Source organism: Bufo gargarizans, chromosome 9 (genome assembly GCF_014858855.1).
Source record: "Bufo gargarizans isolate SCDJY-AF-19 chromosome 9, ASM1485885v1, whole genome shotgun sequence".
In the NCBI taxonomy this organism is placed as follows: Eukaryota; Metazoa; Chordata; class Amphibia; order Anura; family Bufonidae; genus Bufo; species Bufo gargarizans.
The window spans coordinates 92265277-92292539 of NC_058088.1; the positions used below are offsets into that span (position 1 = coordinate 92265277).

A 27263-nucleotide genomic window follows, 5' to 3' on the forward strand; every position below is an offset into this window, starting at 1 on the left:
CAGCAGCACCGCCATCTTCATATATACCAGCAGCACCGCCATCTTCAGATATACCAGCAGCGCCGCCATCTTCAGATATACCAGCAGCACCGCCATCTTCAGATATTCCAGCAGCACCGCCATCTTCAGATATACCAGCAGCACCGCCATCTTCAGATATACCAGCAGCACCGCCATCTTCACATATACCAGCAGCACCGCCATCTTCAGATATACCAGCAGCACCGCCATCTTCAGATATTCCAGCAGCGCCGCCATCTTCAGATATTCCAGCAGCACCGCCATCTTCAGATATACAAGCAGCACCGCCATCTTCACATATACCAGCAGCACCGCCATCTTCAGATATACAAGCAGCACCGCCATCTTCAGATATACCAGCAGCACCGCCATCTTCAGATATTCCAGCAGCGCCTCCATCTTCAGATATTCCAGCAGCACCGCCATCTTCAGATATACCAGCAGTGCCACCATCTTCACATATACCCGCAGCGCCATCTTCACATATACCCGCAGCGCGCCATCTTCACATATACCCGCACTGCCACCATCTTTAGATATTCAAGCTTCGTGATACCCTCATCAATTTTGCCAAATTCAGATAATTGTAAATGTGGAAAACTGCTGTGGATGCCAATCTCTGCCGCCAAAGGATATGTATTTGCAGCTGGGTCCATGTTTGCTTCACTCTTATGCTGATGATAGTGAGTCGTGATTATTTCTTGGCTACATAGATTTTGTGCAGAAGAACCTAGATCTGCGAGACACGGCTTCACTGGCAGAGGTTTTCTTAAAGGGATATTACAGTTTCAGGAAATGAAAGTTATAGTTTGTATAATGAAAAATGTATAAAATTTACAATAATCTTTATGTAGACATTTCTTCTGGTTTGAGATCTACTTGCTGTCACTGAAAGAAAACCTTCTTTGTTTACATCCTGAGGATATGAATCTGTCCTGGATCCTAGGACTGAATACCCTACAGACACCGGAAGCCAATGCAAAATCTGTACCAGGGCCCCACCTGTAATGTGCCATTTCTTATGTGGCAGGTGCCCTTGGGTCCCCTTTGGCTGCTAGATGGAAGTTTGGCGGTGTCAACCGGAGCTACAAGAAACCTCTTTGGAGTCAGCAGAGCTGTAATTGGCTGGCGTAAAATGAGGAGGAAATACAATTATAGCCCAGATGAGGATACCCTGATCACAAACACTGCGACAAGCCATGCAGATGCGCAAGCATCACTTGTTCATGGCAGTTTTTCCATTTCTATTCACAAACAGCTAGCAGAGATTTTATTTTTCATGGTGAAAAACTTAAACAGAAAATATAATACATAAAACTCCTTTAAAGGGAATCTGTCAGCAGTTTTCACCACGCTAAACTGCTGACAGCTCTAGGTAGGGAATGGGGATAGCCAGACCAATTTATCATTAGAATTTTTACTATCAGGAGAAGTGTGAATATGAACTTTTATTCAGTCATATTCTGATCCTTGAAGGGTTATTCCCATCTAGACCTTTATGGCATGTGCACAAGACAAGTCATAAGTGTCTAATAGCTGCTGGCCCTAAGGCTCCATTCTCATGTCCGCATGAATGGTCCGTATCCGTTCCGCAAAGTTGCAGAACGGATTCAGACCTATTCATTTTCAATGGGGCCGGAAAAGATGCATTTCCAGTCCGCGGCTCCGCAAAAAAATAGAGCATGTCCTTTTCTTGTCCGCAGCTGCGGACACGAATAGGAATCCTCTATATAGTGCCGACTATGTGCGGTGTTAGTGTTTTGCGGTCCGCAAAACACTATGGACGTCTGAATGGACCCTAACTCTGAGACCGGCTCCTATCTCATGAATTGGGCCAGTTGCGTGCCCCTGGTAATAAAGAGGAGGGCGAGAATGGATAGGTTAAGGGCTCATGCACACAAAAGTATTTTGTTTTTTACAGCCCATATGGGGAACCATTCACTTCAATGGGGCTGCAAAAAAACGTGCATTCCGTATGTCTGTTCCGCCAAAAAATAGAACATCCTCTTATAGGACTGTTGTATTATTGGCTGGCCGTTCTGTTGCACAAAATACGGAATGCACATGGACGTCATCTGTATTCTTTGCGGATCCGTGTTTTGCGGACCATACATATGTGCATAGGCCCTAAGCAATATTGGCTATTTTTGGAAGTCCCATGGCAGTAAATGGAAAGATCCAGGCATGTACAGCCTTGCCTCCATTGGGGCCCTTAATAAACCCGCACCTTTAAGACATTTATGACATAGACTCCAGGACACTTGCAGGAACAGAACCTGGCAGAATAAATCTTCATATTCTCACTACTCCTTATAATAAAAGCTCCAGGAAAAGTATGTTTTTCCTGATCTCCCCAGCCCCTACCTAGTGCTGTCAGAAGTTTAGGATGGTCAAAACTGTTGACAGATTCCCAGATTGACAGAACTGGAGAAGTCATCGTAAAATGACAAACATCTTGCGATTTATATCTCGCCTCCAGCCCTTTTAGAAAATTGCCCGAACTAATAAATAGTTCAGTGATCAAAACCTGGGCCATTAGGTGACTGTTATTCCCATTCAGCAGTTCTGCTTTGGTTGGGTCCCCGGAGAGGAGCCTCATTAGAAAAGTTTTGCTTCTGCTTATTGCAGTTTTATTGCTTTATTTCTGTTTATGTTTTTTTAATGATTATTAGATTTTTTTTAATATTAGAATAACACGTTGCACAAAACATTAAACAATCGGTGGAAAACTTTGTACACAATTAGAAAAGTAAGTGAGGTCCATTCTGGATGTCTGCAGCTGAGGACCGACTGTAACTACTGTGGGATCATTTCTTTAAATAATGGAGACTATTGGGCCTAATAAACCATACCCCTCAATGCCAAGCAATGCTCTTCCAGGAGCTGGGAAATATCTGGACACATTTGCTCCTGCCTGAATTGATCCCCATCAGGAATTTGCCTCTGAATCTTATAAAACATGGTTCCTCAGGAAGAGGTGGCGGCTTCCATGCTCTTTCGATGGGACTTTAGAAGGAGAAATGGCGGATTCTATGAAGAACTGCACCCGGGGCGACCTTCATGACCAATAAGAAGGTGGTGGGAAAGGTAAAAGTTGTACAATGACACATTCTGTGTACGCGATCAGAAAGCAGCAGTTATGGCTTGTCTTACATTGTTGCAGAATCACAAATTGACAACGTTGTGTGAATCTGTGAGAACATGACCTCTGTATCGGTCCATAAATTTCTGTGGGCGCCATATTAGCTTGGGATTCTCACCAGAATTGTAGATATTTGGGGGTTCAGAGGTAGGTAGCGTTTGTACCGTGACCCTGGTGGCTTAAAGGCTATGTACAGGGGTTAAAAATCAGTCTGTTTGCAAGATACTAATGGGACTTTAAAGCCGTTTACCCCATTGGGAACTGCATGGTACTCATTTTGGGTTGAAAATCCTTTTTCAATTGCTCTTTATTAAAAATGTTCAGCTGTTTCCCAGATACAAGGGTTAAAAATCAGTCTGACGGCTCATGTGTAGCTCTTACCTCTGATCTTCTGACCTCATACACACTCATTATAGCCCAATTCTGATCAAACTGATACGAATATAGCTTAAATAAGTGTGAATGAGCCCCGAAGATCGGAGATAAGAGCTACACTTGAGCCATCAGATGACGGAACTCAAAGAAAACTGAAAATACAACCTTACAAACAGACTGATTGTTAACCCTTATATCTCAGAAGCAGCTGAACATTTTTACTAAAGACCAAATAAAAAAAAAGTTATTTTTTCCACAAAATGAGTAAAGTGCAATTATACAAAAAATGTCTTCCAAAGGTGTACATAGCCTTCAAGTTCCATTAATGTCATAAATGGTGCATGGTCGATGGAACAGGGGTTCATAATTTGCATTAGGGTAAAACCAAAGTGCAGTATGATCCCAATCAGTAGCTCTTAGGGATAATCCGTTAGACGACATGTCTGACAATGGGGTGGAGCTAAAGTTTTTAGTCCGCAACCCACAGGTTTTTGAAAAAATGTATGATGGAGAAATAAAAACATTAAAGCAAAGAAGTGTCCGGACTTCCCACGATTCTGTGTGCGGTTTTGTTTCTATGTACATTTAAAGGATGAGTCCATTCAACCAAATGTTTCCATTATCCTAATGCATCGAATTGGACACTTATGACTTGTCTTGTGCACATGCCATAAAGGTCTAGATGGGAATAACCCTCTAAGGATCAGAATATGACTGAATAAAAGTTCATATTCACACTTCTCCTAATGCATCTTCATTAAACATTTTGGGGGTCATTCATTAAGTCCGGCGTTTTATACTCTTAATACCCCTTTAGCTGGTGGTGGATCTGCCGAGGTTATGAAGAGGCGCCAGCGTCTACATAACTTGGACGTGTCCACCCGCCTGTCTAAACCTACGACGCCATCTCCCTTGCCGGCATTAGATTTAGAACATCTTCTAGAAAATGATAAGTGAGATGGGCCTACCGGAGAAAAGTCACAGACTGTGTACGCAAATAACCTTTGCGCCGCAATCTGCAACAGATATACTCCAAAAAGTAAATGACCCCCCTTTGTGTCTACAACTCCTGTGTAGATCTTCTTACATCTCCATGGCAACAGACTACAAACAATCCTTGTGAAGTCTGAGGAGATGCTTCTTGATACTATGTATACATTCTCTACGTTACAAAGTAACAGGAGACAGACAGAAGCCAGTCCGGCTGCGAGATGAGGCCTGTTTCTGTTACCGTGCAGACACATAGATCTGCGCAGGAGCTGCAGACAAAAAAAAAAAAAAAAAAAAAGATACATTTTTTGATTTAAAATCTACTTGCAAAGTCGCTTCATTTTCCATTTTTGAAGCACTGGAACAATTAAAACATATCATGCCAGTGTTAAAGCTGACAGATATTTTATGTTTTTATCGCTTTTGGAGTAAAGAACATAAAATTACCAGATCTTACTCAGCGGGAACTGTTACCGACCACATGAGCGAGTTTTATTCCGCTATAAAATCTCCTAAGATTCATTTCTCAGAATCGCTCTGCTACTTCATCCTGACTTTCAGGACATTAATTGGATGGGAAAAAAAATCATTTGGTCTCTGTGAACGTTACCATTAATATCCGATAATCTCCATAGTGCGTCCAATGTGATTTATAAGCCGATTCGCACCGGAGCTGCACAGGGGCTTGTACCAGATGACAGCTTCAACATATACGGTGTAAAGGCTGCAGGAGGAGACATCAATAAGAAAGACACCGGGTGAAGAAAAGTTGCGTGAAGGTTCAGTGTGACAGCGGCTACTGAAGGCTATTTGTTTTTGCAGATTCCATGACAATCTTTCGTGATTCAAATGTCTACCATGGGGGAGAAATATGCATCAGCCATGTTGAATTTTGTTGCATCCTATTAACCCCTGATAAGCAGCGGCAGATGTTTCTGGCAGCCCCTGATCACTGTCATCATGGCAACATCTTTTTGGCTGTCTGTTATCTCGTGTCTATGGCCGCTCTAAATTTCCCCTGTTCATCTCGATTCATAGCAAATACGTGTTGGCAAGTGCAGAGTTGCTCAAATGAAAATGAAAACATGACCTCCGATAATGTTGTTTGGTTTTTGTATAATTAAGTATGAGGTGAACTGTGACGGATCTGTCATCAGATAGATCTGCGAGGGGTATTATCACTGTGTTTATTATCCCTGTACTGTGACATCACTGTGTTTATTATCCCTGTACTGTGACACCACTGTGTTTATTATCCCTGTACTGTGACATCACTGTGTATATTATCTCTGTACTGTGACATCACTGTGTTTATTATCCCTGTACTTTGACATCACTGTGTTTATTATCTCTGTACTGTGACATCACTGTGTTTATTATCCCTTTACTGTGACATCACTGTGTTTATTATCCCTGTAATGTTACATCACTGTGTCCATTATCTCTGTACTGTGACATCACTGTGTGTATTATCTCTGTACTGTGACATCACTGTGTTTATTATCCTGTACTGTGACATCGCTGTGTATATTATCCCTGTACTGTGACATCACTGTGTTTATTACCCCTGTGCTGTGACATCACTGTGTTTATTATCCCTGTACTGTGACATCACTGTGTTTATTATCCCTGTACTGTGACATCACTGTGTTTATTATCTCTGTACTGTGACATCACTGTGTTTATTATCCCTTTACTGTGACATCACTGTGTTTATTATCCCTGTAATGTTACATCACTGTGTCCATTATCTCTGTACTGTGACATCACTGTGTGTATTATCTCTGTACTGTGACATCACTGTGTTTATTATCCTGTACTGTGACATCGCTGTGTATATTATCCCTGTACTGTGACATCACTGTGTTTATTACCCCTGTGCTGTGACATCACTGTGTTTATTATCCCTGTACTGTGACATCACTGTGTTTATTATCCCTGTACTGTGACATCACTGTGTTTATTATCCCTGTACTGTGACACATCACTGTTATTATCCCTGTACTGTGACATCACTGTGTATATTATCTCTGTACTGTGACATCACTGTGTATATTATCTCTGTACTGTGACATCACTGTGTTTATTATCCTGTACTGTGACATCACTGTGTTTATTATCTCTGTACTGTGACATCACTGTGTGTATTATCCTGTACTGTGACATCACTGTGTTTATTATCCCTGTACTGTGACATCACTGTGTTTATTATCCGTGTACTGTGACATCACTGTGTGTATTATCCCTGTACTGTGACATCACTGTGTTTATTATCCCTGTACTGTGACATCACTGTGTTTATTATCCCTGTACTGTGACATCACTGTGTTTATTATCTCTGTACTGTGACATCACTGTGTTTATTATCCCTGTACTGTGACATCACTGTGTTTATTATCCCTGTACTGTGACATCACTGTGTTTATTATCCTGTACTGTGACATCACTGTGTTTATTATCCCTGTACTGTGACATCACTGTGTTTATTATCCCTGTACTGTGACATCACTGTGTTTATTATCCCTGTACTGTGACATCACTGTGTTTATTAGCCCTGTACTGTGACATCACTGTGTTTATTATCCCTGTACTGTGACATCACTGTGTTATTATCCCTGTACTGTGACATCACTGTGTTTATTATCCCTGTACTGTGACATCACTGTGTTTATTATCCCTGTACTGTGACATCACTGTGTTTATTATCCCTGTACTGTGACATCACTGTGTTTATTATCCCTGTACTGTGACATCACTGTGTTTATTATCTCTGTACTGTGACATCACTGTGTTTATTATCCCTGTACTGTGACATCACTGTGTTTATTATCCCTGTACTGTGACATCACTGTGTTTATTATCCCTGTACTGTGACATCACTGTGTTTATTATCTCTGTACTGTGACATCACTGTGTTTATTATCCCTGTACTGTGACATCACTGTGTTTATTATCCCTGTACTGTGACATCACTGTGTTTATTATCCTGTACTGTGACATCACTGGTTTATTATCCCTGTACTGTGACATCACTGTGTTATTATCCCTGTACTGTGACATCACTGTGTTTATTATCTCTGTACTGTGACATCACTGTGTTTATTATCCCTGTACTGTGACATCACTGTGTTATTATCCCTGTACTGTGACATCACTGTGTTTATTATTCTGTACTGTGACATCACTGTGTTTATTATCCCTGTACTGTGACATCACTGTGTTTATTATCTCTGTACTGTGACATCACTGTGTTTATTATCCCTGTACTGTGACATCACTGTGTTTATTATCTCTGTACTGTGACATCACTGTGTTATTATCTCTGTACTGTGACATCACTGTGTTATTATCCCTGTACTGTGACATCACTGTGTTTATTATCTCTGTACTGTGACATCACTGTGTTTATTATCCCTGTACTGTGACATCACTGTGTTATTATCCCTGTACTGTGACATCACTGTGTTTATTATCCATGTACTGTGACATCACTGTGTTATTATCTCTGTACTGTGACATCACTGTGTTATTATCCCTGTACTGTGACATCACTGTGTTATTATCTCTGTACTGTGACATCACTGTGTTATTATCCTGTACTGTGACATCACTGGTGTGTATTATCCCTGTACTTGTGACATCACCTGTAGTTATTAATCTCTGTACTGTGACATCACTGTGTTTATTATCCTGGACTGTGACATCACTGTGTTAGTTATCTCTGTTCTGTGACATCACTGTTGTAATTATCCGTACTGTGACATCACTGGTGTATATTATCCCTGTACTGTGACATCACTGTGTGTATTACCCCTGTATTGTGACATCACCGTATTTATTCTCTCTGTACTGTGACATCACTGTGTTTATTATCCCTGTACTGTGACATCACTGGTGGTTAGTTTATCTCTGTTCGTGACATCACTGTGGTTATTATCCGTGTACTGTATTGTCACTGTGTTTATTATCCCTGACTGTGACATCACTGTGTTTATTATCTCTGTACTGTAACATCACTGTGGTTTATTAATCTCTGTACTGTGGACAGTCACTGTGGTTACTTGATCGCCTAGTACTGTGACATCACTGTGTTTATTATCCTTGACTGTGACATCACTGTGTTTCTTATCTCTGTACTGTGACATCACTGTGTTTATAGTCGCCTGTACTGTGACCATCACTGTGTTAGTTATCTGTGACATCACTGTGTTTATTATCTCTGTACTGTGACATCACTGTGTTTATTATCTCTGTACTGTGACATCACTGTGTTTATTATCTCTGTACTGTGACATCACTGTGTTTATTATCTCTGTACTGTGACATCACTGTGTTTATTATCTCTGTACTGTGACATCACTGTGTTATTATCCCTGTACTGTGACATCACTGTGTTATTATCTCTGTACTGTGACATCACTGTGTTTTATTATCTCTGTACTGTGACATCACTGTGTTTATTATCCCTGTACTGTGACATCACTGTGTTTATTATCTCTGTACTGTGACATCACTGTGTTTATTATCTCTGTACTGTGACATCACTGTGTTTATTATCTCTGTACTGTGACATCACTGTGTTTATTATCTCTGTTACTGTGACATCACTGTGTTATTATCTCTGTACTGTGACATCACTGTGTTATTATCTCTGTACTGTGACATCACTGTGTTTATTATTCCTGTACTGTGACATCACTGTGTGTATTACCCTGTACTGTGACATCACTGTGTGTATTATCTCTTGTACTGTGACATCACTGTGTTTATTATCCCTGTACTGTGACATCACTGTGTTATTATCTCTGTACTGTGACATCACTGTGTTTATTATCTCTGTACTGTGACATCACTGTGTTTATTACCCCTGTACTGTGACATCACTGTGTTAGTTATCTCTGTTCTGTGACATCACTGTGTTTATTATCTCTGTACTGTGACATCACTGTGTTTATTATCCCTGTACTGTGACATCACTGTGTTTATTATCTCTGTACTGTGACATCACTGTGTTTATTATCTCTGTACTGTGACATCACTGTGTTTATTACCCCTGTACTGTGACATCACTGTGTTAGTTATCTCTGTTCTGTGACATCACTGTGTTTATTATCTCTGTACTGTGACATCACTGTGTTTATTATCTCTGTACTGTGACATCACTGTGTTTATTATCTCTGTACTGTGACATCACTGTGTGTATTAACCCTGTACTGTGACATCACTGTGTTTATTATCTCTGTACTGTGACATCACTGTGTTTTATCCTGTACTGTGACATCACTGTGTATATTATCTGTACTGTGACATCACTGTGTTTATTATCTCTGTACTGTGACATCACTGTGTTTATTATCCCTGTACTGTGACATCACTGTGTTTATTACTCCTGTACTGTGACATCACTGTGTTAGTATCTCTGTACTGTGACATCACTGTGTTTATTATCTCTGTACTGTGACATCACTGTGTTTATTATCTCTGTACTGTGACATCACTGTGTTATTATCCCTGTACTGTGACATCACTGTGTTTATTATCTCTGTACTGTGACATCACTGTGTTTATTATCCCGTACTGTGAATCACTGTGTTTATTATCTCTGTACTGTGACATCACTGTGTTATTATCCTGTACTGTGACATCACTGTGTTTATTATCTCTGTACTGTGACATCACTGTGTTTATTATCCCTGTACTGTGACATCACTGTGTTTATTATCTCTGTACTGTGACATCACTGTGTTTATTATCCTGTACTGTGACATCACTGTGTTTATTATCTCTGTACTGTGACATCACTGTGTTTATTATCCCTGTACTGTGGACATCACTGTGTTTATTATCCCTGTACTGTGACATCACTGTGTTAGTTATCCCTGTACTGTGACATCACTGTGTTTATATTATCCCTGTACTGTGACATCACTGTGTATATTACCCCTGTACTGTGACATCACTGTGTTTATTATCTCTGTACTGTGACATCACTGTGTTTATTATCCCTGTACTGTGACATCACTGTGTTAGTATCTGTACTGTGACATCACTGTGTGTATTATCTCTGTACTGTGACATCACTGTGTTTATTATCTCTGTACTGTGACATCACTGTGTTTATTATCCTGTACTGTGACATCACTGTGTTTATTATCTCTGTACTGTGACATCACTGTGTGTAGTATCCCTGTACTGTGACATCACTGTGTTTATTATCTCTGTACTGTGACATCACTGTGTTTATTATCCCTGTACTGTGACATCACTGTGTTTTATTATCTCTGTACTGTGACATCACTGTGTGTATTATCCTCTGTACTGTGACATCACTGTGTTATTATCTCTGTACTGTGACATCACTGTGTTTATTATCCCTGTACTGTGACATCACTGTGTTTATTATCTCTGTACTGTGACATCACTGTGTGTATTATCCTGTACTGTGACATCACTGTGTTTATTATCTCTGTACTGTGACATCACTGTGTTTATTATCTCTGTAGCTGTGACATCACTGTGTTTATTATCCTGTACTGTGACATCACGTGTGTATTTGTATTATCTTCTGTACTGTGACATCACTGTGTGTATTATCCCTGTACCTGTGACCTCACGTGTTTATTATTCTCTGTACTGTGACATCACTGTGTTTATTATCTCTGTACTGTGACATCACTGTGTTTATTATCTCTGTACTGTGGACATCACTGTGTATATTATCTCTGTACTGTGACATCACTGTGTTTATTCTCTCTGTACTGTGACATCACTGTGTGTATTATCTCTGTACTGTGACATCGCTGTGTGTATTATCTCTGTACTGTGACATCAGCTGTGTGTATTATCCTGTACTGTGACATCACTGTGTTTATTATCCCTGTACTGTGACATCACTGTGTGTATTATCTCTGTACTGTGACATCACTGTGTTTATTATCTCTGTACTGTGACATCACTGTGTTTATTATCCCTGTACTGTGACATCACTGTGTGTATTATCTCTGTACTGTGACATCACTGTGTGTATTATCTCTGTACTGTGACATCACTGTGTTTATTATCTCTGTACTGTGACATCACTGTGTTATTATCTCTGTACTGTGACATCACTGTGTGTATTATCCCTGTACTGTGACATCACTGTGTTTATTATCTCTGTACTGTGACATCACTGTGTTTATTATCCCTGTACTGTGACATCACTGTGTTTATTATCTCTGTACTGTGACATCACTGTGTGTATTATCCCTGTACTGTGACATCACTGTGTTTATTATCTCTGTACTGTGACATCACTGTGTTTATTATCCCTGTACTGTGACATCACTGTGTTATTATCCCTGTACTGTGACATCACTGTGTTTATTACCCCTGTACTGTGACATCACTGTGAGTATTATCCTGTACTGTGACATCACTGTGTTTATTATCTCTGTACTGTGACGTCACTGTGTTTATTACCCCTGTACTGTGACATCACTGTGTTTATTATCCCTGTACTGTGACATCACTGTGTGTATTATCTCTGCACTGTGACATCACTGTGTGTATTATCTCTGTACTGTGACATCACTGTGTTAGTTATCTCTGTACTGTGACGTCATTGTGTTTATTACCCCTGTACTGTGACGTCACTGTGTTTATTATCCCTGTACTGTGACATCACTGTGTTTATTATCCCTGTACTGTGACATCACTGTGTTTATTATCTCTGTACTGTGACATCACTGTGTGTATTATCTCTGTACTGTGACATCACTGTGTGTATTATCTCTGTACTGTGACATCACTGTGTGTATTATCTCTGTACTGTGACATCACTGTGTTTATTATCCCTGTACTGTGACATCACTGTGTGTATTATCCCTGTACTGTGACATCACTGTGTTTATTACCCCTGTACTGTGATATCACTGTGTTTATTACCCCTGTACTGTGACATCAGTGTGTGTATTATTTCTGTACTGTGACATCACTGTGTTAGTTATCTCTGTACTGTGACATCACTGTGTTTATTATCCTGTACTCTGACATCACTGTGTTTATTATCCCTGTACTGTGACATCACTGTGTTTATTATCCTGTACTCTGACATCACTGTGTTTATTATCCCTGTACTGTGACATCACTGTGTTAGTTATCTCTGTACTGTGACATCACTGTGTTTATTATCCCTGTACTGTGACATCACTGTGTTTATTATCCTGTACTGTGACATCACTGTGTATTATCCCTGTACTGTGACTTCACTGTGTTTATTATCCTGTACTGTGACATCGCTGTGTATATTATCCCTGTACTGTGACATCAGTGTGTGTATTATTTCTGTACTGTGACATCACTGTGTTAGTTATCTCTGTACTGTGACATCACTGTGTTTATTATCCTGTACTGTGACATCACTGTGTTTATTATCCTGTACTGTGACATCACTGTGTTTATTATCCTGTACTGTGACATCACTGTGTTTATTATCCTGTACTGTGACATCACTGTGTTTATTATCCTGTACTGTGACATCACTGTGTTTATTATCCTGTACTGTGACATCACTGTGTTTATTACCCCTGTACTGTGACATCAGTGTGTGTATTATTTCTGTACTGTGACATCACTGTGTTAGTTATCCCTGTACTGTGACATCACTGTGTTTATTATCCTGTACTGTGACATCACTGTGTTTATTATCCTGTACTGTGACATCACTGTGTGCATCATCGTCATGCATTGTGCACCTGCATAATCCTATGCTTTTTGAAACTTGCTGCTGACAGTGGTGATGGAGGAATGGGTTTTGCAGTGGGATCTGTTGTCTTTTCCCCCTTGTAGAGGGGTCTTCAGAGTGACAGCGACTGTTTGTCAGCATCTGTAATCACTGATTAAAAGAGCACCCCCCCCCCCCCATCCATATGGCATCAATAGGCTCCAATAGGGTCTAGTCAATGGAGGTGTCTCAACTCCTTCAATTAGATGACAGAAAGCAATCTTATCCATCGTCAACCCCGACACATATGGTGAAGGTAGGTCTAGGACAAACAATTACCCTCAGCCCATCCATGTCGAGAAGAAGTGGACGAGTCTGCAGTATTTCCATTTAATATGCATGAATATAATCCAGATTGCAATGCATTACTTCTGCCAGGTGCTGGAGACCGCAATAAATAAGAGTTCAGGGGTGAGATAAATATCAGCAGAACCGAGAGACGGAAAGTAATTTAGAAACTCAAGCACAATATTATCCACATATATGATTTATGAATTTATCGCAGAAGGCGATAGCTGCTTCCCGGAATCCGCTGTGAGAAGGTATCCGTTCTCAAAATGTCCTTTATTTCAATATTTCTCCCTCTGATTGAGCCTCTGCGAAAAAGCTATCCAAAACGCAAGCCGATGGTGAAGGCAATCCTCACGAAGACCAGCAATGAGGCGGCCATTGTATCCGAGGCGGAAGAGATATTACATTTTACAGCGAGGTCTCGGAGAACAATCGCTAATGGGGACCATTTGCCTGGACGCCGCTTGCTGCATCGCTAAGTGAGCAGGAAACATTTTGGAAAGCAACAAAGTCAGTTTATATTAACCCCTTTAGGACCAGGGCTATTTGCAAGGCAGTTTTCAGTTTTTTACACCCAATCTTCCAAAAGCCATATTTTTTTTTTGTTTTTTTTTTTTCCATTAACGTGGCATTTATTTATATTTTTTTTGCACAATGAGTTTTATTTATTTTTATTGCTGAGAAACTGTAAAATGTCATATTTTGGGGGCAATGGAAACAAATGCAGTTCAGCCATTCTTTTTGGGCAATAAAAACCTCATGATGTGGGTCAGTATGATTACAGTTTCAGTATTATTTTTTTTTATTTTTTTTATTGCTTAGGCCTCGTCTACATTTCCGTTTTTCACTGATGTGTGCTGTCCGCATTTTCCACGCATTGATTTAGGGTACTTTCACACTAGCGTTTTTCTTTTCCGGTGCTGAGTTCCGTCCTAGGGGCTCAAATCCGGAAAAGAACTGATCAGTTTTATCCTGATGCATTCTGAATGGAGAGCGATCCGTTCAGGAAGCATCAGGATGTCTTCAGTTCAGTCTTTTTGACTGATCAGGCTTTTCAGAAAACCGTAGCATGTTGCATTTTTACCTCCGGCCAAAAATCTGGAACACTTTGACTGAACGCCAGATCCGGTCTTTTTCCCATTGACTTGCATTAACACCGGATCCGGCGCCGTGAGTTCCGTCAAACCGGATCCGGCTTTTGCATGTTAAACCCAAAAAATGTGGAAAAAAAGGATCCGTTTTTTCTAATGCATTTTTTCATTGTGATCAAAATCCTGATCAGGATTGAAATGTAATCCGTTTTCACACGTTTTTCCGGATCCTGCGGGCAGTTCCAGTGTCGGAATTGAACGCCGGATTTAAACAAAGCTAGTGTGAAAGTAGCTTTAAATGTGTCTGTTCACATTTCAGTATCTTTCTTACTGACCGTGGGTCAGTAAAAAAAAATCACGGGGACATGCACTACTTTGATCCGTGATGCGGACCAAGCACGCACATTAAAGTCTATGGGTCCGTGAAAATCACTGACACACATCCATGTTGAGTCCGTTTTTTACTGAAGACAAATAAGAGATTCTTGGGAAATAAATTTTTTCATTGAATTACTGATGACAAAAACGGACACACTGACCAAACACAGATCCTTCACGGACAGCTTCACGGATAAAACATGTACGCTTTTTTTCACGGACGTGTCACTGACACGGAAATGTGGACGAGGCATTAGTGTCTCCATAACTTTTTTTTCTGAGGAGGCAGTTGAGGGAGGGCTCTTTTTTGTTTTTTGCACATGAGCTGTAGATTTTGTTTGTACCATTTTGCGTAACATAAGGCTTTTTCATCCTTTTTTTTTGTAGGGGAGACAAGGTGGCCCAAAAATGGGAATTCTAGCATTGAGATTTTTTATTTTTTTTAAATACATTGAACCTTGCAAGATAAATAATGTAATATTTTAATATTTCAGAGCTTTTGTACATGGTGATACTAATTATCTTTATTTTTGGTATATATATTACATGAGAATTTTTTATTTATTTATTTTGACTCTTTTCTCAGTCACTCTAGGGGTCTTGAACCTGTGTTTTCCTTCTTGTGATTTTTACCATGAACTTACTCCCTTCCAGAGGCAGAAGTGTAATAGGAGTGCTAACATGGTAGTCCTTGGGGGCTTCGCACGGCCCCTGGCTGCAATGACAACCACTTGGCACCCTGTGATTGCAATTGATGGCAACATACCGAAGGGTTAAACTGCTGGAATTGGAGTAACTAACCATACCACCAACTGCAGCAGCCGGTACCCACCGTGTTTAGAGCAGACTCAGGAGGCGTGAATGGGTGAAGAGACTTACTACATACATGCCAGCAATCATAGATCGACCTCAGGAGAAAGCCCGCTGTGTGTGTGACAGTAAAGTTTGGCATGCCCACTTGTTGAAGTCTCACCCCCTGAATATACATTTGGGCTCAGGGGCTGCGTGTAATGATGCAGCATCCCAGGGCCAGATGCTGTTACAGTACATAGAGGGCTGCCTCTTGTCCCAGGAGCTCTTCCAGCTCTTCCAGGGGTCCGAGAGGTCCCCCCATTTTCTGGGAGCCTCCCAGGTGATCCGGGGAGAGTTTGCAAGTACACTATGTCTTACTAGTGGAAAGCAGGGGTAGCAGTCTCTACCAAGCCCAAGAGCCTGAGGGGGCCCAAAGACCCTTGTGCCGTATAAGAAGACAACAGTATTATAAATGCACGCTCTGTCATAGATTTTGCACTGGGGCCCAGAATCTTCATGTCACACCCCTGGCTGGAGGGAAGGGGTTAGGTCAAGAAGTTGGCATGGGGGGGGGGGCGTTTAAATTTTTGCTCAGGCAGCATGAAGTCTGTGTGCACCCCTGCCCCTGGCCACTGAGAAAAGAGAGGCCCAAGCTGACCTCTTGCACCAGGGCCCATGAGCCTTTAGTTATGCCCCTGGTGGAAAGTCTCTGGGCTCATGAACCCACCTTCTATTTTGTTCTAAACCGGGGGGGGGGGTCACCAACCTCCGGTGCTCCAGCTGTTGTAAAACTGCAACTCTCAACATGCACGTTTCCTTAGTAATCCCATAGAAGTGCATTGAACAAACCAGGAGTTGAAGTTTCACACCAGCTGGAGCACTGGAGGTTGCGAATCCCTGTTCTAGACACTCAACTTGTCTATTAGATGACATGTGAGGGATGATGCTCCTTCCCACCAGTGTCTCACAATTACACACAGTCCCGAATTTGTAGGGATTTTCCCTAATTTTCAGTCCCTTGTGTAAGCACCACCCATTAGTGAACGTTCCTGGGTGGGTTTGATGGCAGGGCTTCCATGCAATACATTTCCCAACTACGGTGGTGGTCAGTAGTGAAGGATTTTCTGGAGAACCATGAAGGAGGTGGTCTACGGCTAATGGGAGTCGGACACCCACCTATCCATCTATATTCAGTAGCTAAAGGCCCCTTTCACAAGGATTTGCCTCTGCAGGTGCGATGTTCCCCAAGGGTGAGTGTCGAGAGAAGAGAGAGGAGAGGTGCTGAGCCTCGCTCTTCTCGTTTTCCCCATCTCCACCAGCCACCCAGCAGTTTATTAGCAGCATATCCTATGAACATGCTCTTCATCTGCCACATCTCCTCCTGCCATCTCGTTAGACTCCAGTAAATGATAATTCCGGCCTCACAGCTGAACCTTCCGTCCGAGCCTCTTGAACAGCAGCGATTTGTCATATACTGTTAAGCAATTCAGATTTGTCCCCATCTGCAGCATCATCTTGCATGCATTTCAATAAAACGAGTCACCAGGTGCCGGAGCTCGAGGATCCTCTTGTGACGGTGGCACGGCTGCCTGAGATCTCGTCATTTCAGAGGTGAAAGGCGAAAAACGCCGATCATTAATATGTATGTCCGGAATATGAATGGCGCTGCGCACGGAATTATTTATTCATTGTGTTCTTCTGCTCCTGCGTGTGGGCTGGGGGGGTCCAAATAACAGACAAGTAAGTTTAACCCCTTAACATATAATGGCCTACATGCATGTATAATACAGCAGGCACCTGGGCGCAATGACTGGGACCATTTAACCCCTGAGATGCCACGTTCAATAGTGATTGCGGCATCTGCGAGTTTAGGCAGAGGGATGCGGTTATTTCTGCCTCCCAATCAGAGCCCCCGCCATGGGAGATTTAGTCTGTGACCTTTCCTTAGTGTCCATTTATGAAACAGTGCACAAAATAATTCACTGCTTTATAGGGCGGTCACCTGCAGGTGGCGCCGGAAGCGGCTGTTTTAATTCTTATGGAGGAGGAGACCTAATTTGCTGAGTTTTCCCAGGATGCATTGAATTTAAAGGACATTCGCCAGTACTACAAAATTCATGGTGATAGATACCAGATCGGCGCTGCCTCCCCGTCACTGGTTACCAGACACGGTGCCACACTTTTGGTAGCCGCTGTGTATTAATTTGCCATTGCGCCTGAACAGGGATACAGAAACCCCATTCCCATGCATGTGATGTAGATGGTGGTGGGATGTGACTCGGATCTCGGCGACAAATATGAATGTAGCCTAAGGAAAGTCTGCCAATGTCGTGGTCTGAAACCCTTTAAATTCTCCCAATTTCTTAAAGGGGTTGCCACAAGACAAGGGCTTATGCCCTACCCACAGAGAGGCAATAAGTGTCTATTCAAATAGTGTCCCTTTATCTGGATGGAGCGGCAGACGTGTATATGTGTCTGCTAATCCATTCAGCTCTATGGGACTGCTGGAGATGGTCGAGTACAAGTGCAACGAATAGAGTCAAAGGCTATGTACACCTTCGAGGGGGGCATTTATTTTATTATTGCATTGTACTTATTTTGAGCTAAAAATATTTCCTACAATTAGTCTTTATTAAAGATATGGCGTCCTTTTTTCTGTACAGAGCTGAGATTCTCTAGTAGCACCTTTTGGATTTTCTGTCTTTTCCGTCAGACCAGGAGCTGACGGGCTCCTTATCTCTGCTCTCTGACCTTATAAATACTCGTTATAGCCCAGTTCTCATCTTACTGATAAGAAAGTGACTTAAATAAGTTTTTATGACCTCTTAGTAGTTTACAGATAAGGGTTATTGGATGATTGTGAGAAAGTGAAAGTACCATTCACAACGCTAGATAAATAGTTAACTCTTTGTGACAGAACGGCTGAAAAATATGATTTATAGCCCAAAATGAGTAAAATCTAATCATAAAAAAAAATTGCCCTGAGGGTGTACCCTATTGTATCCTAGTTTGCCTGTGACATGGCATTGATATACGCATGAGGCTTTAGTGCTGTAGTCCCTAGCACATGACAGTGCCCATACATCTACACAATGGATGGCGAATGAATATTTCAGGCAGTGGTACATTTCGGGGACCTCCAGGGACGTGTCACCTATTTTCCTGCCTGCAGCTTGACTTGGTATTGACGTCTCCTCAGAAACGAGGGACATGCATTTTCGACGAGCCTGAAACTCACCCGATGTAGTGAGACGAATACATCACACGTCCTAATGTTGTTTGGATGTTCCTTCGCTCTTAGTGTCTTCTTCTTATAATTAATTTACAACTTGCATTAATATTTTAGGAATGAAACATAAAGACTCAAATTAAAAAAGTCCCCATCCCCCGATGGCTTAGACTTTGAAACAAGTTCCTGTTTCTGTTCCTACAAAAATATATTCTGACAATCCACAACTGTAGGACAAGGTGATGGTCCTCCACACTTGGCGTGATCCAGACTCCTGGTCCGGACCACATCAGGTCAGAGCTGGGCTGTGCTACTAGATTCATGCAGAGCTGGACATTGAAACTAGAGAGGAGCCATTCGGCTGCTTCGACAATTAAAAAAAAAAAAATCACTTCTTGTCGAATTACTTTGTCACAAAGCGCATTTCTTTGGAAGTAGTGGGTACAAGGACAGGGAGCGCCAATTGCGCAGCCCCCCCATCATTGTACCCCCCCAGCTGATCGCGGCATCTCACAGCGAAAATACAGTGTAAAAAAACAAATAAATAATAAAATCATACTTACCTCATCTAATTGATCGCTAAGTGCCAGCCGCCACCATCTTGATTGTACGTCACATCACCAGGCGTGGTGACGTTAAACGTCAACGCGCACGGGATTTCGAGCGGGATCTTCAATCAAGATGGCGGCGGCTGGCTCTTTGCGCTAAAACTGATGAGGTAAGTATGATTATTTTTTATTTTTTATTTTTTTACCACCATTCAGGGAAAATTGATTCTTACCACAAAACATGAGGAAATTCGGCTTCGCAACAAATTGAATTTTCCCTGAAATTCGGATTGAATTCCATTTTGTGGCGTTTGGTTCACTCAACATGATGTAACCTCTCAGCCTAAGATAGATAGATAGATGGAGGGCCCCTGTGCAAGATCTGTACGTGGACCCCTTGCTCCCTTAGGGCTCATGCACACGACCATATGCCCTCCGAGACATACAGTCCGTGAGCGGGCCATATGTCCCGGAGCGGCATACATCGTGTGCACGGGAGCGCACAGCATCATAGGTTATTATGATACGGTGCGCGCTCGGGCCGCCCGCAGGGCTATTGTCCTGCACTTATAATATCATATTTTGACATTCATTCACGCTTCGTTTACTGGTAAAAGGTGAATTGCGTTATGGATTCCGTTACCACGGACCATAACGCAATTCTATGACGGAATGCATAAAGGAATGCCTTTAGAGGAGGGGAGGACTCTCCTGCATAACGGAAACGGGGCGGATCCGTTTTGCAGCCCATAGACTTCTATTATGACGGAATGAATACATAATTAATAATTGCGTTACAATCCGTGGTAACGGAATCCATAACGCTATTCACCTTTTACCAGTAAACGAAACGTCAACGAATTTCATAACCTGAAATTCGCTCATCTCTAGTTTCCACCAATCTGATATGGATCCGATCCGTCTAATAATCCTGGACAACCCCTTTAATATCGTCTTGGCCATTTTATCTTCAGGAGAAGCCTGTTATTTTATTGGGGTTGTCCAGATTGACCAACCCCTTTTATCCGTTTTCTGACCAGTAAGGGTCCATTCACACATCCGCAATTTCGTTCCAGCAGAATTGCGGACCCATTCATTTCTATGGGGCAGCACGATGTGCTGCCTGGATGCGGAATTGCGGACCCGCACTTCCGGGTCCGTAATTCCGTTCCCTAAAAAAATTGCGGACAAGAATAGGCATATCCTATTAGTGCCGGCAATGTGCGGTCCGCAAAATGCAAAATGCACGTTCCCGCTGTCTGAGTTTTGCGCATCCGTAGATGCGCAAAACACGTTACGGCCGTCTGAATGGAGCCTAATCCTGATTGGGTTATTACATCTCCAGATATCACATCTCCACATGAACCAAAGTTTAGTTTTTTTAAGTTTTAGATTGAAAATATATTCATAGCGTTGTTATGCAAAGTGCTAAATTCCTGATTTTATGCAGGGAGCGGCGGTAGACGTAAAACACAATCTACGGTATGTGCGAACTAGCAGCCCAGCAGCCCGCCGAAAGTAATTCTTTTTTGCTACATATATCAGTAACCCCTGCCATGATAATAAGCCACACGCTGATTCCCAGGACAATCATTAATCAGAATCTGGGCTGCTCGCGCATACTGCCGACTGATAGGCAGGGAACAGACTTAAGAGATTAACCTTATATAATCCCAGAGCTCCAGATGGGGGAACCCCGCCCATGGCATTAATACCTCACTTATGTCACATTAGATGGTGCTTATCCAGGACCCCCTGAGTAGTTCTCCATCACTAGCAGCTGAAAAGACCGCCAAATGTATAAAGGAGGTCCGCGGAACATAAACCCTGCAGCTCAGGCTGCGCTACCAGGAGCCGAAGCGGCCGTGGACAATGCCGATACTCCTTAAAGGGGTTGTCTGAGCATTTAAAAGGGTTTCCGAGATCTTTATGTTGATGACCTATCCTCTGGAAAAGTCATCAGTATCTGATCAGTGGGGGTCCGACACCTGGGACCCCGACCAATCAGCTCCTATGAGCACTGAGACTAGGGGCGTAGCTATAGGGGACACAGGGGAAGCGGCTGCTCTGGGGCCCTGACACAGAAGGGGCCCATCCAGGAGGAGGAGGACTAAAGGATTTGGTCAGGGCCCCCTCAACAGTATTACACAATGAAATTATATACAGTGACAGTATAGACAGTGTAGAAAACGGATGGAACAGCGGCCGGCCTGGTCTGAGAGAGCGACCTTTACTAGCCACAGGAATGGGGGCGGCATGAAAGGAAGGGGTTGCTAAAAAATGACTGTGGGATGGAGCCCCGTTCAAAAATTTGCTGTGGGGCCCAGTCATTTCTAGCTACGCCACTGACCGCGACCTTCTCGGAGCTCACCGAGCACAGTGCCATACATTGTATAGCGGATGTGCTTGGTATCGGACTCAGCCCCATTCACTTCAATGGGGCTGAGCTGCTCCTAGGCCACGTGATTGATGGACATGTCGTTACTGGCCTAGGAAAAGCAGAGAGAAGGCCCCGGCGCTCACAGGGGCACTGCTGCTTCATCAAACAGCTGATCGTCGGGGGTCCCAGGTGTCATCAGTTAGGTCACCAGTTAGAAAGTCTTGGAAAACCCCTTTAATACTGATGACTATCCTCAGGATAGGTCATCAGTTTCTGATGGGAGGTGGTTCGATACCTGGCACCCCTGCCGGTCAGCTGTTTTAAGCCACTGCCGGAACCCAAGCCCTCCTTGCAGCTTACCAAGCACAGTGCCATCCATTGTGTAGTGGCGGTTCTTGGTATTGCAGCTCAGCCCCATTCACGTGAGCTGCGCCCAGCCCATGTGATCAATGAACATGAAGTCACTGGCCTCTTCAAACTGCTGATCGGCAGGAGTCGGATCCCCCCTGATCGGATCCTTTGGGTAGGTCATCAGATTTAAACACTTGGACAACTCATTTAAATGTCATCCGTTGTATGTATTATCCATTAAAAATGTTGCAACTTTATGATAAACTTTGTGTTTGTACTTTTCACAATTTTCGTGTTGTCTGCTTGCCGTCAGTGAATGCAAACATTACTGCATTCGGAACGTAAAAAGAAAACCTTACAGATCTAATACTTATCACAGCTGACAGGTGGATATGCTGGAACTGCATCCTTTCCTGTCCTATCAGTTTTGCTACAATGTATCAGGGCAGGTGCAATGTATCAACCTGGATGTTTAGCTCACAGAGGATTTCCAGGACTGGATACAAGTGTAACTCATCCACAGTTGTGAGTATTAAGTCAGGACTAGTTTGAGCATTTGGATATAAGCAAGAATGTTCTTCTTCACTGACAGCAAGCAGAGATTTTGCTTTACATAAAGCTAGAAAAAATGCTAAATCACTACTCTAGGCCAGTCTATTTAATCACCTCTGTACTGAAACACAAAAGGCTACATACATAGGGATGAGAAGCTCATAGCATAGTATTCCCCTTAAAACGGTTGTCTCATCTAAGACAATGGGGACGCATCGCTAGGTTATGCCCCGATTGTCTTATAGGTGCAGGTTCCTATATCAAGAACGGAGCCCCGCAAAATGGTGGCTGGAGGACTGTGGTCCAGCCACCACCAAGCACTCTCCCCATAGAAGTGAATGGGAGAAACTGCGCATGACCGGCCACTGCTCCTATTCACTTCTACGGGCCCCGATGGAAATAGCCGAGCCCCATAGGAAATCAATGTAGAGGGGTGGCTGCGCATGCGCAGTGCACCATCCAACACTTTCGGGGCTCCGTTCTTAATATAGGCGCGGGTCTCAGCAGTGGGACCCGAAGCTATCAGACAATGGGGGCATATCCTAGTGATATGCCCCCATTATCTAAGATGAGACAACCCCTTGGCTACCAAGGACTAACCCTCCCCACAGGGACAGCAGGATTACTGAGAGAGAAGAGAGCAAACTTGCGGGTGACTCCTCCACAAAAGATGAAAAGAACGGAATAAGCCCATAAACAAGGGGACATAGATTTTTGCTATTGGGACCCTTTGCTTTTATACACAAGACCAGTGATGCCCACCCTGCGGCCCCCCAGCTGTTGTAAAACTACAACTCCCACCATGCCCTGCTGTAGACTGATAGCTGTAGGTAGTCTGGGCATTCTGGGAGTTGTAGTTTTGCAACAGCTGGGGGGCCGCAGATTGGGCATCACTGCACAAGACCTTTCAAGCTCTATAAAGTCATTACTTAAAGGGTTAACACCTCTAGGTGGCCCTAGAGAGACGGTTTCCTCCCCTCTGCCGTAGAGCTATTTGGCGTACTTTTTCCCAGAAAGCATTGCTCTAAAGTCTTCTTACCAGCTGGACCTCTATAGACTGGACCAGGACCTTCCAAAGCAAATCAACTATCTCCCAGCTATTTTAACGCAGGAGACTCACCGTTCTCCCCCAGGCAGGTCGTGTTTACGTTGTATTTTCCGTGTCCACATTCTCCGTTTTCAGGTACACAGTGTAACTGTCCAGATACCGCCCTCCTATAGCACACGGGATCTTCACACAGGACCGATTCTACTAAATGGGGGCAATTCCCAGCCATTCTTGTGGGCTTCACTACAACTTGTCTTCTTCTGAATTTAAAGCCTGAAACAAGAGCAGTGTCAAAATTGTCCCCTGAAATGTTTTCATTCCATAAATTCCTAAATCTGCAATTTGCAACAGTTTCCTCTTTGATACAATGTATCAACATTACTTCAATATTTCATTAGGCACATGTATCATTGTTCTAGCCTTTTTCAGTTTGGGAGCTGTAGCATGTTATGTCCTTTTTTTTTTTTTTCTTTTTGTGTACCAAAGTAAAAAAAAACGTACCTTTTCTCCCATGAGGGTCCAGACAATTCTCATGTATACACGGTCCCCAGTCAGTCCATGGAGACAACAGGTAATCTGACGGACAGGGGATGTTGCAGAGCTGAACTGCTGATGGTGCCGGTTCCACACAGAACCCCAGTTCTACAGGTCTGAAGACTAAAAAAGACAAAAACAATTAATTTCTAGGTACCGCATTTTGGATATTCCCGATGAGTCATCATTAAACTATGAAAGAGTTTTATGACAGGTCAGTAGAAAATGTCTTATGGGGCTCAAAGGGTGAAACCCCCAATGATCCTAAGTATAGAACTTTTTTAGCCCCCACAATTCAGAGATTATTATTATTATTATACACACTTATATAGCGCTACTAATTCTGCAGCGCTTTACAGACATTATCATCCAACTGTCCCCAATGGGGCTCACAATCTAAGGTCCCTATCAGTATGTCTTTGGAGTGTGGGAGGAAACCGGAGGAAACACGGGGAGAACATACAAACTCCATGCAGATGTTGTCCTTGGTCGGATTTGAACCTAGGACCCCAGCGCTGCAAGGCACCAGTGCTAACCACTGAGCCACTGTGCTGCCCATTTGCACAATTAGTAACATGGAGGCCCCCAACTACCATGTACCATTTATAATACTGGTATCTCCATATGTGGCCGTCACACACTTTGGGTCCCTTAGGCATCATGGCTGAGTACAACTGCTACCTGTGCCCCCACTAATGGAGAGCACTTATCATCTGCCATACAACACCCATTCAGTTCACTGGACAAAGGCCACACAAGAGCAGCCAGTGCTAGTTTTCCCATTCTCAAGATCAGTGTCATGTACATACATGCCTCACTGCGGGGGCGTCACCGGTGTCACAACCAGCGCCGTTGATAGTGGGGCTGATGGGCACCGAGCCAATCAGGTTCAGCGCCTGCGTCATGTACTTCCTGTCTTTTCAACCTCACTAATGTGTATTACTATTTTTTGGATTCCTGGTATTCTGATTTCTGCATTGTCCCTGACCTTGGCCCTGACTTTCGATTATTCCTCTGACTTATCTCCTGGTACTGACCTCGTCTGGTATTTGACTCTGTGTTTGTATCTTGTGTTGGTTCTGATCTATCTCTGGACTCTGGCCTGATTTTGAGTTAACTTTTTGGATTCTGATCTGATCCTGGTTTTGCCTGTCTGGTTCTGACCTCCTGTCTGACTACTCTTTAACCCCACTAGGTTTAGGCCCCTGCACTGAGTCAAGTTAGGGACCGTCGTCAAGTTGGGGGCCACCATTTAGTCTGGATCATCCAAGTAGGTGATGGTGCCTCTGGAGTACTGGGCTGCACCGTTCTCTATCCTACATGACTAGAGGATCCTAGTGATGGTACACCTACTGGTTAGTGTTTCATGACATGTCCTAATGCTGGTCGGTTCTCGTCTCACCTCACAGTAAAGGTGGCTAGATCAATCCGCTAAACCCAAGGGCTAATGGGTATGGGGTGTTCCTACGTCAGATGTTAGGGCAAGGAAGGATCGGGCATGTTGGATTTGACCATGCCTGCTCCTTTGTACTCAGGGAAAATAAGCCACCACCGGAAGAGTCAGGAAGTGGATTATTCCCCTTGCTGAGCAGGACTGAGCATGCATGTGTGTGGGGAGGTTGGGGGGAATAGAGATCAGTTAAACATTGTAAGCTGCTGCCAGGCACCCATGAAGAGAGACTGGCCACTTTGAGACACCATTATACACACTACGTGGTGAGCCGGACATACCAATATAAGTGGGTTTGCCTAACGTTAATCTAATGGGTATGATGCATGTAATCTTAATGATGGAACCAGGAGGATCAGGATGAACAATTCCATTGCTCTCTGCATAGGGGTTGCTGTAGTGCAGGCAACAAAAAGAGAACTGATGGGCCCTGTTGGGATAGTAGGTATCTATATATATATATATATATATATATATAAAGTTCTCCTAATTTATGGAGCTAAAAGATCCAATCACTGCATAAAATAGTTTTCTGTCTGTCATCCACCCAGATAATAAAAGAAAGCATCGCATTATTTAGAATCCGATCGGTGCCGTTTTTGTAAGATAAAACCCGATTTCAGGCGGCGGAGCGTTGGCTTCTCACCGTGCAGCACATGAAGCTTTGTCTTGATAAGAAAAGAGGTTCTTTACAAACCCCAGGACTGAGGATTGGGACTTCACTGCCGTCTATACATCCATATAAAGGTCAGAAAACGCAGGAACGGCTTGACATTCACCGTCTATATGCAGCATTTATCGATGCTAATCAGCAGCGCTCGTTTCCAGGGACATTTTGTTTCTAAACTTTCACAACTGAAGGATTCTGGGTAATTACTACAGTCTTTCCGCTCAAAAACACAACTCACAGTATATATTATACGAGAAAGAGGTCATGCAGGGGTGTTAGGTGGAGGAATCTACAACGGAGCCAGGCAATTGGACGCTAAGGAGTTAGAAACCAATATTGTAGGAGTTTTCAGAATTAAAGAAAATAATCTAGTGCGGTTTTCATACTGGTCACTAGGGGGACACATAGAGCACAGTACAGCATGCCTCTCACTTTTCAGCAGTGCTGTGAATGCTACCAGAAGATCATATCTAGTATCCTATTATCACTAAAGGGGTTATCCCACAAAGTTATAACAGTTCCTCTCACATATCTGGAGGACTTTCTTCCCTTTTTGTGGGTGGGTAGTAGTTCATTAAGCCCTTGCATCTCACAGGATGCACTGCAATTTCTGCATATAGCCCCAGAGATACATAGGGTAGGCAATGCCTGCACAAG

At 42.9% G+C, this 27263-nt stretch overlaps 1 protein-coding gene across 1 annotated transcript in view; it reads right to left on the minus strand.

Annotated features, from left to right (window-relative positions):
- LOC122919791 (thrombospondin type-1 domain-containing protein 7B-like) overlaps window positions 1-27263 on the minus strand; it is a 160700-nt gene that overhangs the window by 107666 nt on the left and 25771 nt on the right. The window contains exons 3-4 of the mRNA XM_044268977.1: window positions 24454-24609; window positions 24025-24225 (exon numbers count right to left, since the gene is read on the minus strand). Coding sequence (XP_044124912.1) covers window positions 24025-24225; window positions 24454-24609 — 357 coding nt within the window. The remainder of the gene's footprint in view (window positions 1-24024; window positions 24226-24453; window positions 24610-27263) is intronic.